This window comes from Ruditapes philippinarum, unplaced genomic scaffold (genome assembly GCF_026571515.1).
Source record: "Ruditapes philippinarum isolate M1 unplaced genomic scaffold, ASM2657151v2 ctg1962_1_1_1_1, whole genome shotgun sequence".
NCBI lineage: Eukaryota > Metazoa > Mollusca > Bivalvia > Venerida > Veneridae > Ruditapes > Ruditapes philippinarum.
In genome coordinates, this window is record NW_026861420.1 from 64,698 (window position 1) to 81,245 (window position 16,548).

At 33.4% G+C, this 16,548-nt stretch overlaps 1 protein-coding gene across 1 annotated transcript in view; it reads right to left on the reverse strand.

Moving 5' to 3' along the window:
- Positions 1-5,510: 5,510 nt before the first annotated feature.
- The window catches only part of LOC132715572 (pre-mRNA-processing-splicing factor 8-like), a 49,952-nt gene continuing 38,914 nt past the window's right edge, over positions 5,511-16,548 (reverse strand). Inside the window, 10 exon segments of the mRNA XM_060698583.1 lie at positions 5,511-6,784; positions 9,588-9,790; positions 10,056-10,195; positions 10,862-11,384; positions 11,693-11,886; positions 12,238-12,525; positions 13,254-13,382; positions 14,168-14,405; positions 14,823-15,014; positions 16,093-16,253. Of these exon segments, the coding sequence (XP_060554566.1) occupies positions 6,630-6,784; positions 9,588-9,790; positions 10,056-10,195; positions 10,862-11,384; positions 11,693-11,886; positions 12,238-12,525; positions 13,254-13,382; positions 14,168-14,405; positions 14,823-15,014; positions 16,093-16,253 (2,223 nt within the window). The 3' untranslated portion in view covers positions 5,511-6,629.

Here is a 16,548-nt window from a genome sequence, read left to right on the forward strand (position 1 = left end):
TGCCTTCATTGAATGCCACTCTTTCCTGTTGAGCTTTGTTTTAATATAATACCCGGTATTTTGTCTGCATAAAGATATCAATTAAAATGGACGAAACTTTTCCAGGGTTTCAGCACCCATGAAGATACATTTATTATTTTTTCCCAAAATATTCTTTATATTAAATTTTGATATTTTGCCTACTAATACAAAAGATCATTACTGCAGGATCGATGTCACATGGCGGAGCTATTCTGACGAGTTGTATCGCCGAGTTGATTGTGTAAAGATGCAATCATGCCATTAGTGGGGCGGGAAATTGAGAAAATAGTGCAAATTGTGATACAAGCATGAAACTTTCAGGAAATCATCTTTAGACCATGTAGATTTCAAAAGTGAAGTGGGCCCAAAAATATCTCTGCTCATTCAAGATGGCCGCCATTTTCAAAATGGCCGCCATATAAATTTGAGTACATTCTAGCTCATTCATTCCAATTTTTTGTACAGACCTTTAACTCACACCAAAAGCATGCATATAATTTCTCCTTTTCAAAAATTTAAATCTCACAAAATTTCTCTTTCATACTTCTTCCAAATCCAAGATGGCGTCCAATATGGCCGTCGATTTTGTGCAAAACTGTTATATCATTTTTATAGTATAATTTGTTGCACAAATTATGTTTATTATGATAAAAAAGTGTTTAAACATATCAGAGATAATCAAATTATATGTTAATCTCAATAAAAGTAAACATTTTAAAAGTTTTTGTCTAAAAATATCTTTAAAAAAGATCAAGAAAAAATTCCATTTTTTTTTCATATTTTTCAAATTTGATTTTCTAAAGTAATGTACAAAGTTAAAAAAGTTACTTTATATCTTAAACTGTATTTAACATTCCGTAAATATCATGTGTTTTTTGTAAAGAATGTAAGAAAAGCATTAAATCTGTAGGTTTTATATTTTGTGAAAGTGGGTGGGGTAATTTTATATGATAATTGTGAAAGAAAAACAACAGAAAATCTACATAGCTAAGTTCATTCTATTTCTTTGCCTTTTTACTTTTCTATGAATTCTTATGCAAATGTTCCAACTTAAAAAGTACTTTTTATTGGATGAAAGTATTTTTGTCTTCCTTCGGGCCATTTGGTGGGTGAGCAAAAAATGCACATACAAACATGTGTATACATTCAGTTATTAAATTTGGTTGCATGATAATTCTTGTTTCAATATATTTGATACCATATATTAATTGTTAATCGTAAAGACATATAAGAAGACCATAAATCAACTAAACGTGCTTAAAATAGCAAACATGTACTTGAATGTAAGGTATAAAGGTAGTCCATAAACGCATATTTTTGACTCCTCCACAATTTTATATTTATAATATAAACATGGCTTAAAAGCCAACAAAATGTATGTGATGTGAAACATATATATCAATGATATGGCCTGGCCTGCATGCAACTTTTTGAAAAGTTAAGATACAAACTAAGTGTACTGGTATTTCCTAAAGTAATCATATCTTATTTTTTTCTTTCAATAAGAGGGTGATGATGACCCTGGATCACTCATCTAAGATCATTGTTGGAAAAAAGGTAACAAGATCATTTTGGGAGTGTCAATTATGTCATAACACACATGATTTGTGTCATTATTGAATCCGGTTGCTTTTAAAGAAACATGCTCAATATCTGCTTTCAATTTTTTATTTCACACGAGAGAACTTTAATAACCATATCTATATACGAGTCCATATAAACTTAGTGACCTTTTGTGTTTGGTAAATTTGGACCATGTTGTCCATGATATCATTATTATAACATAATTATGATGATACATGATTAATGTATATGCGTCGGATAGTGTAGGCTAAGAGAAAACAGATTTATTACAGTAGTCTTTGTAAATTAAGTGATACCATTGCAAAACCATTTTAGACTGCAGTAGCATCATACAAATTTATGCATGTTATATCAGTCTACATCCCAAATATCTTATTTCAAGTCAATGAAGTTTAACACTAGATGTTTTTAATGTGTTTTCCTATACAAGTCTGTGAACCCAGGTGGCTATTATGAGCATGATTCATTAAATGTGTTAATAAAGACCCAAGGTGGTGCTACATGCCAGCTTAGTACCTGTGCTCTATGCATTTTGACTTTTGAGAAGATTTTTTTATTGCATGTACACTTAATAATACAAAAGTGTTTTATGTTACTTTTAAAGAGGTCTTCTTTACTTGGCAAGGTTATATTTTGACTATCTAAGCTCTAGGCATTACAGTTTGTTTGTTGATTTTTTTTAATAACATCAACAACAAAACAACTTCAATGCGATTCCCTACACAAGTCTTTAAAAACTGTGTTCCTCGCGAGGGCCTTTAAATCATGTTCCTGCAGTCCAAAATGGCTTTCCCTGACACTTAGTTTACATTGTTTTATATATTAAAATTCTTCTCCGAAACTATGTGCACAGAGAAGAGAAAATATCGTATATCATAACATTGTGATGCTATATAAAGATTATAAACTATTGGCATAGGGTCAAAATCACTTAGTTTACATGGACTCTTATTGGAATATAGTTATATGAGTCTTCTTGTAGTTCTGAGAGCCTAGTTATTGGACATGATTCTTTAAATCATGACTGGTGAAAAAAAGATACTCCTTATATGATTTTAGCATTCTTCAGTATAAAAGAATTATAGACCTTTTCTAGCAGTGGGTCTTAGGTGCGTGATCTAGGGTCAACAATGCTCTCTTGTTTTATGGGAAAAATAAAGTAGGAATACATTTAGTTTATATTCCAAAGTATAAGCTATGTTTGTTATGTGGGTCAAGCGGTTTTATTGATACCTATTTTAGCACACCTAGTCATTAGATAATATGATGTATCAGTCGCCTAAATTTTTGTTTCTTTTGAAAATATCATGTCTACATAAGTTATTAGAAATGGACGGTACTTATTCAATTATACTTGGTTACAATGATGTGCAAGTAAATATAACTTTGAATCATTCTGTTACAAGCTTTTAGCAAGACTAAATTGTGCAGGAAATAATTGTATTCATAAATAGACAACATTTCACTAAGGTCCAGGCATGATTTTATCTAACATATGGTTCGTTGATGAATATTCAGTCTTCTTTCTGTACAATTATCAAGCTATATTATGACTATTGAAACAACTTATATCATGCAAACACATTTAATAACTGAATGTATACATATGATTGTATCTGCATTTATTGATATTTTAGTACACCCTTTAGACCTGAAGGAAAACAAAAATACCTTAATACAATAAAATACTTTTACAGTGAATATTTGCATAAGAATTCTTAAAAAACGTTATTTTGTACTACAATTGTCTGATAAATTTACCCCACCCACTTTTAATAAGTATAAAACCTTCACATTTTTGTTTGTTTTTGTTACAATTATACAATAAAACATAGTGTTGATTGAATATCAAATACACTTTAAGAAACTATGTAACTTTTGTAATTTTTTACATAGACCTAGAAAACTATGTTAGAGAAAAATGAAAAAAATGGCACTTTTTCTTTGATTTTTTTAAAAATTTTCTTTTTGTACAAAAAACTAAAAACATGACTAACAATGTGGTTAACCTAAAATTTGATTTTTTTCTAATATATTTCACAATTTTATATGGAAATACGCATACCGTGTGCAAAAAAAATTATACTACAAAAGAGATATATCAAATTTCATTATATTGGCAGCCATATTGGACGCCATCTTGGATTCTGAAGAAATTTGCAAGAGAAATTGCTTAAAGATTTAAATTTTTGAAAAGGGGAAACTATATGCATGCTTTGTTGTAAGTTTCAGGTCTGTACAAAAAATTGGAATGAATGATCTATTATGTACATCAAATTTACATGGCGGCCATCTTGAAAATGGCGGCCATCTTGAATGAGCAGAGATATTTTTGGGCCCACTTCACTTTTGAAATCTACATGGTCTAAAGATAATTTCCTGAAAGTTTCATGCTTGTATCACAATTTGCACTATTTTGACAGCAGAGACCTTATTTCCCGCCCCACTACATGGCAAGTTGAAATATGAGTGACAAAATATGATAAACAAGATCAACAAGGAAAGGCGGCGTTCAATGAACGCAAAAACTATCTCTTAAATTAATTAGATATGTCGTTTAGTGGAAAATAAAGAGATACAACTGCGATTTAACATAATTTAGTTAATCTATTCATGCATGAATTTTGAAATAAAACAATATGGCCCTATCAATGTTGTTGTTGTTGTGTTGTCATTTAATCATTTATGCGTTACTCATATGTACATTAAATTCTGATTAAATTGAAACTGACTGGAAGGACATTAATATAATAGGCGTATAGTTTTTGTTTGTTTGTTTGATTTTACGCCTTTTCCCAACAGTATTTCAGTCATATAGGCGGGTAGTTTCCTAACCATCGTTCCTGGAGAGAGTTACACCAGTACTAGACTACCTTCCTCCGCGCTAAACTACCAAAGCATCTCCCGGGGATCGAACCCACGCCAGAGAGGTAACTGGATTAGATGTCATCGACTCTAACCTCTCGACCACGGAGGAACATGGCTATGATACACATGAAGCTTTTTCGCCTTTTTGACTAATTAATATGACCACGTTGTCGATTTTGAATAAAGTTATCACATGGACTCAAAGAAACCAGTTTTTATACAATGATATTTTTGTATGTCATTAGCATTTTGTAATATACATTTTACTCAGAACATTAACTTTTTTGTGGGTTTTGAATAACACTGACGTTACAAAGGTCAGATGTGACGATTTTCAAGCTTTACTTGAGGTCAAGTCAATCGTGGGCGTCTTGCCGTTGAGCCTTTATTGCTGGATTGTGCTTGGGGATGCGTTCATAGAATGCCACTCTTTCCGGTTGATCTTTGTTTTAATATTTCAATACCCCACTCTCATAAAAATATAGAACGAAAACGCATAACTTTCAAATTTCTTGCAAGTGATTTCTAACTATGCTACGTTAAATTCTGAAGAGAATGTATCGTTCAATCTGGGACTTACTATATTCAACTGACTGTAAGGACACCGATTTAAGATGGATAAACAGAATCATAGAACGTTGTATTTATAGTCACAGATACTACTACATTTTCAATTGAATTACCATCTCCAAAAAGGAACTAATGTAGAAACTGATTTCCCGTTCTCTGCTATGTTTAAAAGTTTACCTCTGTTGATTAAATAAGTTTAAACATGTGTAGCTAAATTCTGAAGAATGTTTGAAGTATATTTGAACCACTCTCCAATTAACCTGTAGTGGTGTCATACGAAGAAACAGCGTTATGACATAAAGAAGGGTTAAAACCCACGATCCTTGGGTTTAGTTCGGGATATCTAAACCATTATGCCGCCACTCCCCTTGAACATTTGTTGGTTAATCAACATCTACCAGTAGGGTAATTTAATACTTTCAGATTAAGTTCAAACTACATAAAAGATAATTACAAAATAACACAGAAATGGTTTCAAATTTTATTGAAAAGATTCTCATCGATTTTTATGTACTTGTCAATACTCCAATTTACAAAATGAACTTTGAAATATATTATAAACCACATTATAGATTAAAGGCAAATTTAGTAATGTTACATAAATAGTATGAAGTGTAAACTTTTAGAACAATTTAAAATGGAAATCAGTTTGTATAGTTTTCACTTTCACAAGAGAATTGCAATTTCGTATTCCTGATTGAAACATATCCTTAAACATTACTTTTAGCATGACCATGAAAGAGCATATATCTTTTATAGCTTTCTTTCTTCATTTCCACCTCACAGACTTTATTACACAAGATAAGTATCCATCCTTTTTCTTTGTGTTTTCTTACACACCAAACAGTCAAGCCCCTTATTAAAAGTTGATGAATTAATCAACTTAATAATACCTTAAACATATATGAAACTTTTAATTTATTTACAAAACTGCTTAATTCATTCATTCATACAATAAAACATAATATGACAATGGGGCAGAAAATATGAACACATACACTCATGTAATGGTGATTGTGATAAAACAATACCTAACATACATGTGGCGAGGATGAATTATTATATACAAAACTGGAAAAAGGCAATTTAGAAGCACTAAAATGGTCACATTATCAAGAACTGATATAATATTTGATTTATAACAAAGTTGAATCATTTTATGACAACATAATATGTGAACTTGTTTACAGGTTTTTTGTTTAGTGTGATTGTATTGATAAATTCTTTAAATTTCCGAGGAAAACAACTCTCATTTTAGATCAAACAACAATGGTTCAGTTGTAAACATCTTTTTCCCAAAAGTCATAACTCACAATAACCTTCGGGCATATACATATATGAAAACTGTAATCTTTATAAACATCTGGAAAAATGATTGGACACTTTTCATTTATAACAACTATGAACATATATGTGTATTTTTCTTCAAATGTTCAAGATAACATTTCCAAAGTACTACTCATGTCCTTCATCTCTTCAAACATTAGTTTATGACTGTTGACGTAGTCACCTTCCTCTGTCACACAATTTTAACTGTGACTACTCTCAATTTTAACTGTGACACAATTTTTACTGTTACACCAGTATTAAGAGAACAGATCTTCTCTGTCGGCACCAATTTGTTCGCCCTCTTCCATCTGACTGAAGTTGAGGAAATGTGAGGGTCTATGTACCTCATGGTAAAACTCCTTCGGGTTAGACAGCATCAGCTCATACTTCATGTTGGGATCGTGACGTACACCTGAAATGTACGAATAGAGATAATAATTATTTCTCTGTAAAGTGGTGTTAAAAGATTTTCTGCTAAAAGTTGTGTTCAATGATTTTTCCGATAAATTTTGAGCTTTTACTTTCATATTAACATATCAGCACTTTGGCATAAACAGTTCTTTTAAAGATTTCATTTGTTCTACTTTCCAAGTAAAGAGTTGTATTATTTCAGTGTATGTATTGGTGAAAGTAAGATATAGTAAATTTTGCATTAAATGGTAAAAAGTTTTTCCTGTGAAGCATTTTTATAAAATTTAAAAACAGTCATATGAATTACAAGTAAAAATGTGAGTTAATTCATCACAAACATCCATTACCAAATTGTGATTTTTATTACAGGCTGACAACAAATTTGCAGCTAAGGCCCTAGCAAGTACAAATTTCTATTGATCAGGTCAACAAAGTCCTATATGTATGATTTTCAATTAATGCCAAATATGTCAACAAAATTCAGATACTTTCTGCCCAATTCTAGACTTATAATCCTCACATTTTCTTTATTAATTTTAAAGTTGCTTTTTTTGACTAAGCTTAAGTGACCTTAAAGCTTTACTGGAGGAAAAAGCTATTTAATTATAAACAAGGGTGCCATAGTCACAAAATACGCCCGTTTACGAAAAAGCTTTAGATGGAGATGGGGGCATTATGGATAAGTGTTATCTAGCAAGCAAGTTTTTATTCTTGGCACTGTGTTGTTAAATGAACCTTAAAACAAATCAATAGGGAAGATATGCACAGAATGTGTGACCTTGACCTTGGTCGCAGGGACCTGAATTTTATGCACGGCACTCAGCCTCACAATGATGAACATTTGTGCCAAATTATATTGAAATCCCTCTATGCATGTAGAAGTTTTGCTCCAGACAAGTGTTTTTCTATGAGCTCTGTGACCTTCACCTTTGACCTAGAGACTTGATTTATGTGCAGGGCACTACGTCTCATGGTGGTGAACAATTCTATAAAAGTAACATTAAAATTCCTCCATGCATGTAGAAAAATATGCTCCGGACAACATCTGGATATTTAATCATCTCCAGTGACCTTGACCTTGCAAATATTAACCTAAATTAAATGTGTAACACCTGTAGTCATGATAGTTACCATTTGTGCTACAATCCATCAATAAATGATGACTAAATGGTCCCTATAACCATCTTCAAATTTTTATCTGAACTTTGACCTCTATGTGTAACCTTGACTTTGGTCGCAGGATCTGAATTTTGCATGCGACACTCAGCCTCACAATGAAAAACATTTGTGCCAAGTTATATTGAAAACCCCCTATGAATGTAGAAGTTTTGCTCCGGACAAGCGTTTTTCAATGAGCTCTAAGTGTGACCTTGACCTTTGACCTGGAGACCTGGATCATGCATGGAGCAATACATATCATGGTGGTGAGCATTTCCATAAAGTATTATAAAAATTCTTCCATACATGTAGGAGATATGCTCCAGACAAAATCTGGATATTTCACCATCTTTAGTGACCTTGACCTTGCATATATTGACCTAAAGTACATGTGTCACAGCCGTAGTCATTATAATGACCATTTGTGTTAAATCCCTCAATAAATGATGATTAAATCGTCCCTATACACATCTTCATATTTTTATCTTTTTTTAAACGGGCGTATAAAAAGTACATGTAATTTAATAACTAAAAAAATTCTGATTTAAGATTTTATTCTAGGGAAATACATTTCATTACAATTCTTAATCTTTGAATGAGCTGAACTGATATTTACTTGAAAATTAAAATATAATTAAATTTCTATGAGAAAGTATTTACATTTGATAAGGTAATTACTGTATGATCTTTATGAACAAATACCAAGTCTACAGAACACCATAGTTATCACAGTTAAGTATCTTGACCAATGAATGAAACATGTGTAAATAAATGTTACATTCTTTACAACATACTCAAGTCCAAGAAAGAGGATTATTTCATGCCCTTTGATTAAATTCTATTTTTAGAAAATAGATCAAGGGGAGTAATTGTGTAAGTCATTTATGAACAAAGTAATAACTTTGTTGTCTCCCTTTGATTAAATTCTATTTACAAAATCTGGATATTTCATCATCTTTAGTGACCTTGACCTTGTATATATTGACCTAAATTATATGTATCACAGCCATAGTCTTGATAATGACCATTTGTGTTACAATCCCTCAATAAATGATGACTAAATGGTCCATATACACATCTTCATTTTTTATCTGAACTTTGACCTCTAAGTGTGACCTTGACCTTGGCCGCAAGGACCTGAATCTTGCACGCGACACTCCGCCTCACAATGGTGAACATTTGTGCCAAGTAATATTGAAATCCCTCTATACATGTGGAAGTTTTGCTCCGGACAAGCATTTTTCAATGAGCTCTAAGTGTGACCTTGACCTTTGACCTAGAGACCTGGTTCATGTGCGCGACACTGCTCCTCATAGTGGTGAACATTTATATATGAAGTTTCATTAAAATCCCTCCATACATGTAGGAGATATGCTCCGGACAAAATTGGACGCCGCCCGCCCGCCGCCCGCCCGCCAGGGGCGTTCCCATAATACGTCCCGTTTTTCAAACGGGCGTATAAAAATGATTCAATTCAGGAATGTATGAGCTCCGACCAAAGAAAAACCTCCCATATAACGCAAGTGATCTTGCTACAAGTGATCTTGCTACATTCTTCCATAATCATGCAAAAAGAATTTTAGGCATCCGATAGGATTCAAACAAACAGCATCAAATAAGATTGGTATAATAAACAAAGTAATTACCCATGAAGTTATAGTTCCACGATGTTTGTGCAGGCACCATGAAGAATCCCAAGAACCTGTCCGAGAGTAACATCTGTACACGTTCATAATGTGAGGGGAGGTAACCCTTTGGATTGTTACCCGTATCTGTGTTCTGACGTCCCCAATCGTAACCACTTGGGGTCAGTTTATAGGCGGTCAATGAGCAGGATCCAGGGGTAAAACTAGAAAATAAACAGTAAATATTTGTACATATGTAGTGCTATGCTTGCTGGCAGTAAGAGACAAAGAAAAACAGGTTTATACAACTGTAAAATCAACATTAGATATAAAATATTTTAAAATATGTACTTATAAAATTTTGAATATCCAAATGTAATGTTGATTTTCATCTTTCAAATAATCACACAGTTTAGAACAGTGGATCTTTAAGATCACTAACGTTATCAAAGTATGGCAGAATCTTAAAGATCACTAATGTTACTATACCTGCATGTAATGATGACCGTTTTCTCCCCATCCCAGTGGAGATTTTCCTGCATGATCTTGGCATGTGTGGTGATATCCTGAGGGGAGAGCTGGGGCAACTCATTAGGCTGGGTGTGTATCCATCCTAGAGGCTCCATTTCCTGAAATAATGAACATTATCTGTGATATACAACAAAACTACATGGGAAAAGATGCTGTATCAGTTATATTAGCCTTGTAAGACCAAATTCCAATGACTGTATACAATATGTTACCAGTAGAATTTAGTTTTATCAAAATAGTTAAACCTGCACTTGAAATATATATCTAATATAAATGACAAATGGTGGGAACAGAAACAAACTTGGCATTTTTTGGTCCTTAACCCAATTAATACAACGATCTCAGACTGAATTTCTTTAGAGTAAATGCATAGTTTGGGCAATTAGCATGAGCAAGATTGATTGGTACCAGCTCATCAATATGCCATTAGTCCCATAGATTACCATTCAGGCCTTAGAGTTTTTCACTAGTTTTTCTGTTTTTATCCTGATTTTAACAATTTTTTTGCCCTACTCAGTGGTTGATCCATGTTCTACCTATTAGCTAACATCTGAAAAATGTATACATCATTTAGCATGTATGCTCCATTACTCACCCATAACGGGCATATTTTGCAAATATGAAAAATATTAAAAAGCAAGGAGGTTGAAATTGCACAATGACTAAATCCTGTCTTAATGACATTGGAAGACCCCAAACTTTGTTATTTATATAGTAGCAGGCATTATAAACTGATTATATAACCACTTAAAGTATGTACAAACCTTCAAGTACTCGTGCTCTGGTAGAATGTTGGGTAGATGTACAGTCTGATGTGTACCCCACTGTGGCGGCATCACAATACACCTGATCTCCTTCACCTGCGGATTATCAGGGGGACTAACTCCGTACAAATATCCCGAGATCTGAGCACGCAAGTCTGATATTATAATAAACTTCTTCAACACATTTTTCGGTAGAATGTACGTATATCCTGTCTCTTTAATGTCGTCAGAGGACACGTAAATATGATTTGTACGTAGATGTAAGTTTGTTGCGGAGATCGCTCGAACACGCCACTCAGTTTTTGAAGCGTATGTTTGAGTCTCGTAATTACTTGTAGTTGAAGTAATGATCTCGTCGCCATGTTTGTTAACTGTTTTTGTTGTTGTAGCGGTAAGCTGGGACTGTTCTTTTGTCTGTTTCTCAATCTCAGCAATCTGTTGTCGCTGGGCCGAGGGTGCTGATATCTCCATACCAAGTATAATGTCTCGGATTTCAGACTGTGTCAGAGAGGCTACGTTCACACTGTGAAAATATTATACATCTTTATTGTAAAGTCATAATTTACCTTTATTGTCTCCCCTTTCTTACAGCAATATATCTAACATTACATTCATACATGAGAATGTTATTTACTCTTTCACATGCTTTGATGGAATGTCCATAAAAAAAGAAACAATCATTCCAATTGTTAATCTATTAGCAAAATCTAAAAACCTTTAAAATACTTATTCTAAAGCTGTTTTAGCAGTGGATTTTCCCCCACCCCTTTATTCTTTTTTTCTCTATAAATATCAAGCGCATAAGAATCATGCTGACAGATGTTAACTCACTTGTTTTTCTTGCCATAATCAGCAAGAATAAGTTCTTTCAGCTGTACTTCAATCTTCATCCACTCCTCGTCTGACAGTGTCGGCCAGATATGATGCGGCTCGGTAATTGTTGTCTTGTCTGGCTTCAGAATGATCTTTGTACGATCATTGTTCACATGCAATGCTCGCAAAATCAAGATTAGACGAGAGAATGCCTGCAGAATTTATAAAACATAAATAATCATGAAATCATAAAAATACCTTTATATGGACTCTTCTTAAAAATTTATTTTCAAGTAACCCAAAATGACTTGAAAATGAAAAGCTTTTAAACATTTTATATTCAAATTGGGCTATAAATCACACAAAAATTTGATTTGATATATTTTGAGTATATTTTCTTATCATCTTTTTCATGTTTTTCTTCCATGTTTTTTCTGTGTTATATGGCCTAACTGATCTTCATAAGAATTTCAAATTTTATGTTTAAAGGGCTCTTGGACATCATTGAAACTCCTTTAATCGCAAACAAAAACATTAAAACAACTAGCATATTAACCACTTACAGTGTATGATGAGATAGTTTTCAACCAATCATCGTATAAATTAAACAACACCATCTGTGGTTCTGTTGCCTTCAATATCAAGTCCCCAAACTTCTCAACCTTAAGGCAAGCCTGGAAAGGTAGCTGGAGTTCACTGCCCTTGATCACGATGTTTGGGAAATCAAGGAGATGGACCTCGAGGGGATCCAACATGCCTTTACGTGTGACAATGATCTGTTTGGGTTGTTCTTCTACTGGTAGAGATCTAATCAAAGCAGCAACTTCCTCAGCTGTCTTCCATTTGGCAAGCTGAAATCGTACACAGGAAAAAGGTAAAATTTGTATAAAATTGTTCTTATTATCATTATGTCTAAAATACTTTTATTTTCAAAAATCTTTTATTTTAGGTGTACTTTTATAGATTCTAAATAGTTACTCATTGGCCAATTACCAGAACCATCTTTTCATTTTGTTGCTTTTGGCAAATAGTATAGTTAAAGTGATTTTGTATCTTGTTTGGAAGTCAAAATACTACTTTGTTTACATGTTGCTACTTCTATGACGAATAATTTAACATTTATCACTTATTTCTTAAGCCTTCAGGTAACAAGCATGTAGCATGCTCTAATACCGATAATTAAATACAATAAAACTCACAATTGCCGTTTTAAAGGAAGCAGTGACTTTTCTCACTTAATTGGGAAGAGGCCTTAGCCTCTAGATTTTGGGAAAATTTATCACTAAAATTGCTGTTTTGGGAAGTGAAAAAGCTGGTTTCAGTTAAGATTTTGCAAAACTGCATGATTTTAAAGAAAATTCCAATTGGGAAGAGGCCTTTTTTCAGAGTCTGATATAAGGAAAATCACTGAAGAAGTAATTTGTTTCTGAGGCATAATGTGACAGACTACTTATCTCCCAAGATTCTTTAATAAACAGTAAGTTGTACTGCAGTTGCCATTATTCAATGATGGCAATGAATAGGTTTAAAGCATAATGAAAACATCATCATTCAATTGACTATTCAATGTTTTGCATACCTGTCCAAGACGTTTCTGACCAGCCCATACTGATGTATGAATAATCTTCAAGAAAAGTTGTCCAGTTCTAGGGTTGAAGATGAAAATGGCTCCATTGATTGGTTTGGTTGTCAAGTTACCTTCAAATGTCTGGAAAAATACAATCAAATTTATGACATTAAATATAACCTGTCTTTTCCTTCCCTGAGGTTTCTTGGAGACACAAAAACATGAACTTTTATTTTAAGACTTCAATATCATTTGATGAAGGTCTGAACTAATTACTTGCCTGCAAAATTTCAGATTATTCCTACATTTTTCCAGAATATTTTTTTTATTGTGCAAAATAACTAAGTGAACAGTTATTTCCTGAAACTTGGCTAAAGTCTTGTAAAAAACCCATTTTCAATTTCACTTGGAGTATATTTCTTTATTATCATTTGCAGTTTCCGCCCCCCCCCCCCCCTCCCAATTTTAAGTGCTTCACTTGAACTATGCAAGAATTTCAAATTTTATATTTTTGGGTTTTTTGACCTTAGTGGAGCTCATGTAAATGTTTCGATTATATAATCGATGATTGATCGAAAAGGGTGGTTCGATTATTTTTGATGATCGATTATGAGTTTTGTCCGATTATGAAACCCTAATTTTACACCTTTTCCCAACAGTATTTCAGTCATATAGGCGGGTATTTTCCTAACCATTGTTCCTGGAGAGTTACACCAGTACTAGACTACCTTCCTCTGTGCTAAACTACCAAAGCATCTCCCGGGGATCGAACTAACGCCAGAGAGGTAACTGGATTAGAAGTCATCGACTCTAACCCCTCAACCACGGAGGCGGTCAAAGTGGCATGAATCCACAATGTACTATAAATTTTTGTTTTTCATTGGAAAATGATTTTAAATATGAAACGTAAGACATGAAAATCTTACCTTGTGAATGGTAACTCTGTACACATTAGTATCATCTACAAACCAGATGATCTGGTTAGAGAACAGCTCCCCGTAGTTCTGTGAACTCAGGTAGGGCTCAGTGGGCTCCGAGGAGTACAGCTGCAAACCTTTACGGATTCTTTCTCTCAACACGTACAAAGCTGGATTGGCTTTCATGATCTTTGCCATGGCTTGCTGGATCAGTGGCTTCGCGCCAGGGAACCAGTTACCATATGCACTGTACAAAAAAAAATATAGTACATAAAATTATATATATAGCATAATAGAAGAAAACCACTCCTTGCATAAATATGACACACTATAGATTAATCAACAAACTTTGTGTCTAGACACTCTATGAGGACAGTCTTAACAAAGAAAGCCGTAAGATCTCTGTAGATCTTTGATCTGCAGGTTCAAAGATCTTAGCAGAGTACATATTTGCTTATTTACAACAATACGTCTAAATCTATTTCTCTGCAAAATCTGTTTCAAATAAATAATACTGCATTAAGTATTTTGTCTTCACTTGCAAAAAACAAGTTGAAGAGTTCAAATTACCAGACAGAAAGGAAATGACTGGGAAATTTTTACAAATGATCCCCCCCCCCTCCCCCAGAAAAAAAACCCCAAAAACATAGTAGACCCGACATACCTGTGAAGGTTATATGCAAGGTCAATGCCAATAAGAACACCAGTGGGTGACGGATAGATACTCATATTGTCTGTTGTGTAATCAAGGAACTTGGCCCTGGTGTATCTCTCGACATCGTGTGAGTCGTAATCTCCCCATCTCAACTGTATATCCAACCAGTACTTCTGTGTCGTGGCATTGTCCATCACATCTCTGATAATACAATAAAAGTATTCATTAATTGACTGACAATTAATAAATTAAATAATGATTAATTAATGTCCTTACTAATGTATCAGTTCATAACATGAAACATGACACTTCTGTGGTAAGCAACAATAGTACCAATTTGATTTTTTTTCTTGTTTGGCCATCTGGTTTTTATGCTAATTTCAACATATTTTCTAATTAAGTATAATAACCTATACTGGTTGGGGACCACCAAAACCGGACAACCACCAAACCCGGACGGCCCATTAAATGCTTAATTTAGTATTTTCTTTGTAAAGTGGTTGTCAGTCACTTTTCATCAACAATAAATGCATGTTTCTTCTATAATTAAGTAAATAATTTTATTTCAACCTCCTTAAATGGTAATATTTCAGTGTATATTTCAAAAATGTTGACTTTGAAATTTGGGGGTCAAGAAAGCAATGCATGACCTCATATACCAGCTATAATCATTTGCGAGTAAACAATAGAATATCCAAAACTTAAGCATTTGCTGCTGAAATATTGTTTATCATGTTGAAAATCACAAATCAAAACACCCAAACTTTTATCTGAATTAAATCATGTCATGTACATATCTGTCCGGACACATGGTACTGTAGTGTAGACAATTTAGGTAATTTTGATACCCTCCCTGTAAGCCTCAGATATAAGTGTCCATGCAATCAGAAATAAACAAACTAGTTTGTTAGTTAGGAGAAGAACCTAGCTGAACTGTGTCAAATTTTTAGGTCTCTATGTTAAAAATTATAAAATCTGTACGGAAAAATGTTTAAAAAGTGTCCGGTTGATGGTCCCCGACCAGTATGTAGAAATACACCTTCAATTATTTAATCATTTAGGATTGTTAAGCATTGCAACACTTTTCACTCAAATTTTACAAGAATCGCCCAAAAACTCATATTCATATTAATTCTGACTATTTCACTATTATCCTATGCAGATTTTTCCATTTAAAGTCACTTGATCTATTTAAGAATTTCAAATTATATATTTTTTTAGGCTTTTTAACCTCAGTGGAGCTCCTTAAAAATTCAACATCATTAGGGATTGTACTCACTTTGAATCTGCAAGCAATGAAGGTTTGGAGACATTCCACTTGTAAGCAGCAAAGAGTAGTATGTCTGCACAGGAACTGTTCATCTTGTAGGATTTACGTGGATGAATGGTCTCCTTCTGTACTGTCTCTATCTCAAGGGCATCTAACTCTTGATCAAATACCTGAAATATTTCAAAACATTTCTCATTTGAATTTTCTACTATGATCAAATATTCAAATACATGTAAGAAATAAGTTTCTTTGAAGATTAATTTCCATGCTGAACACCAATTTGTTTGTTTGGTTTTACAGCACACCAACACAGTATAGGTCATATGGCGCCAAAACAGGAAAGATGATTTTGGCTAACCTCAGGTATGCAAAACCACCTCACCTTAGCTAAGCGATGCATAGACTAGTTATTCGAACCTATTATACCTCTTACGATCACGCCGCAATTCTTCTGCCTCTGTGGTG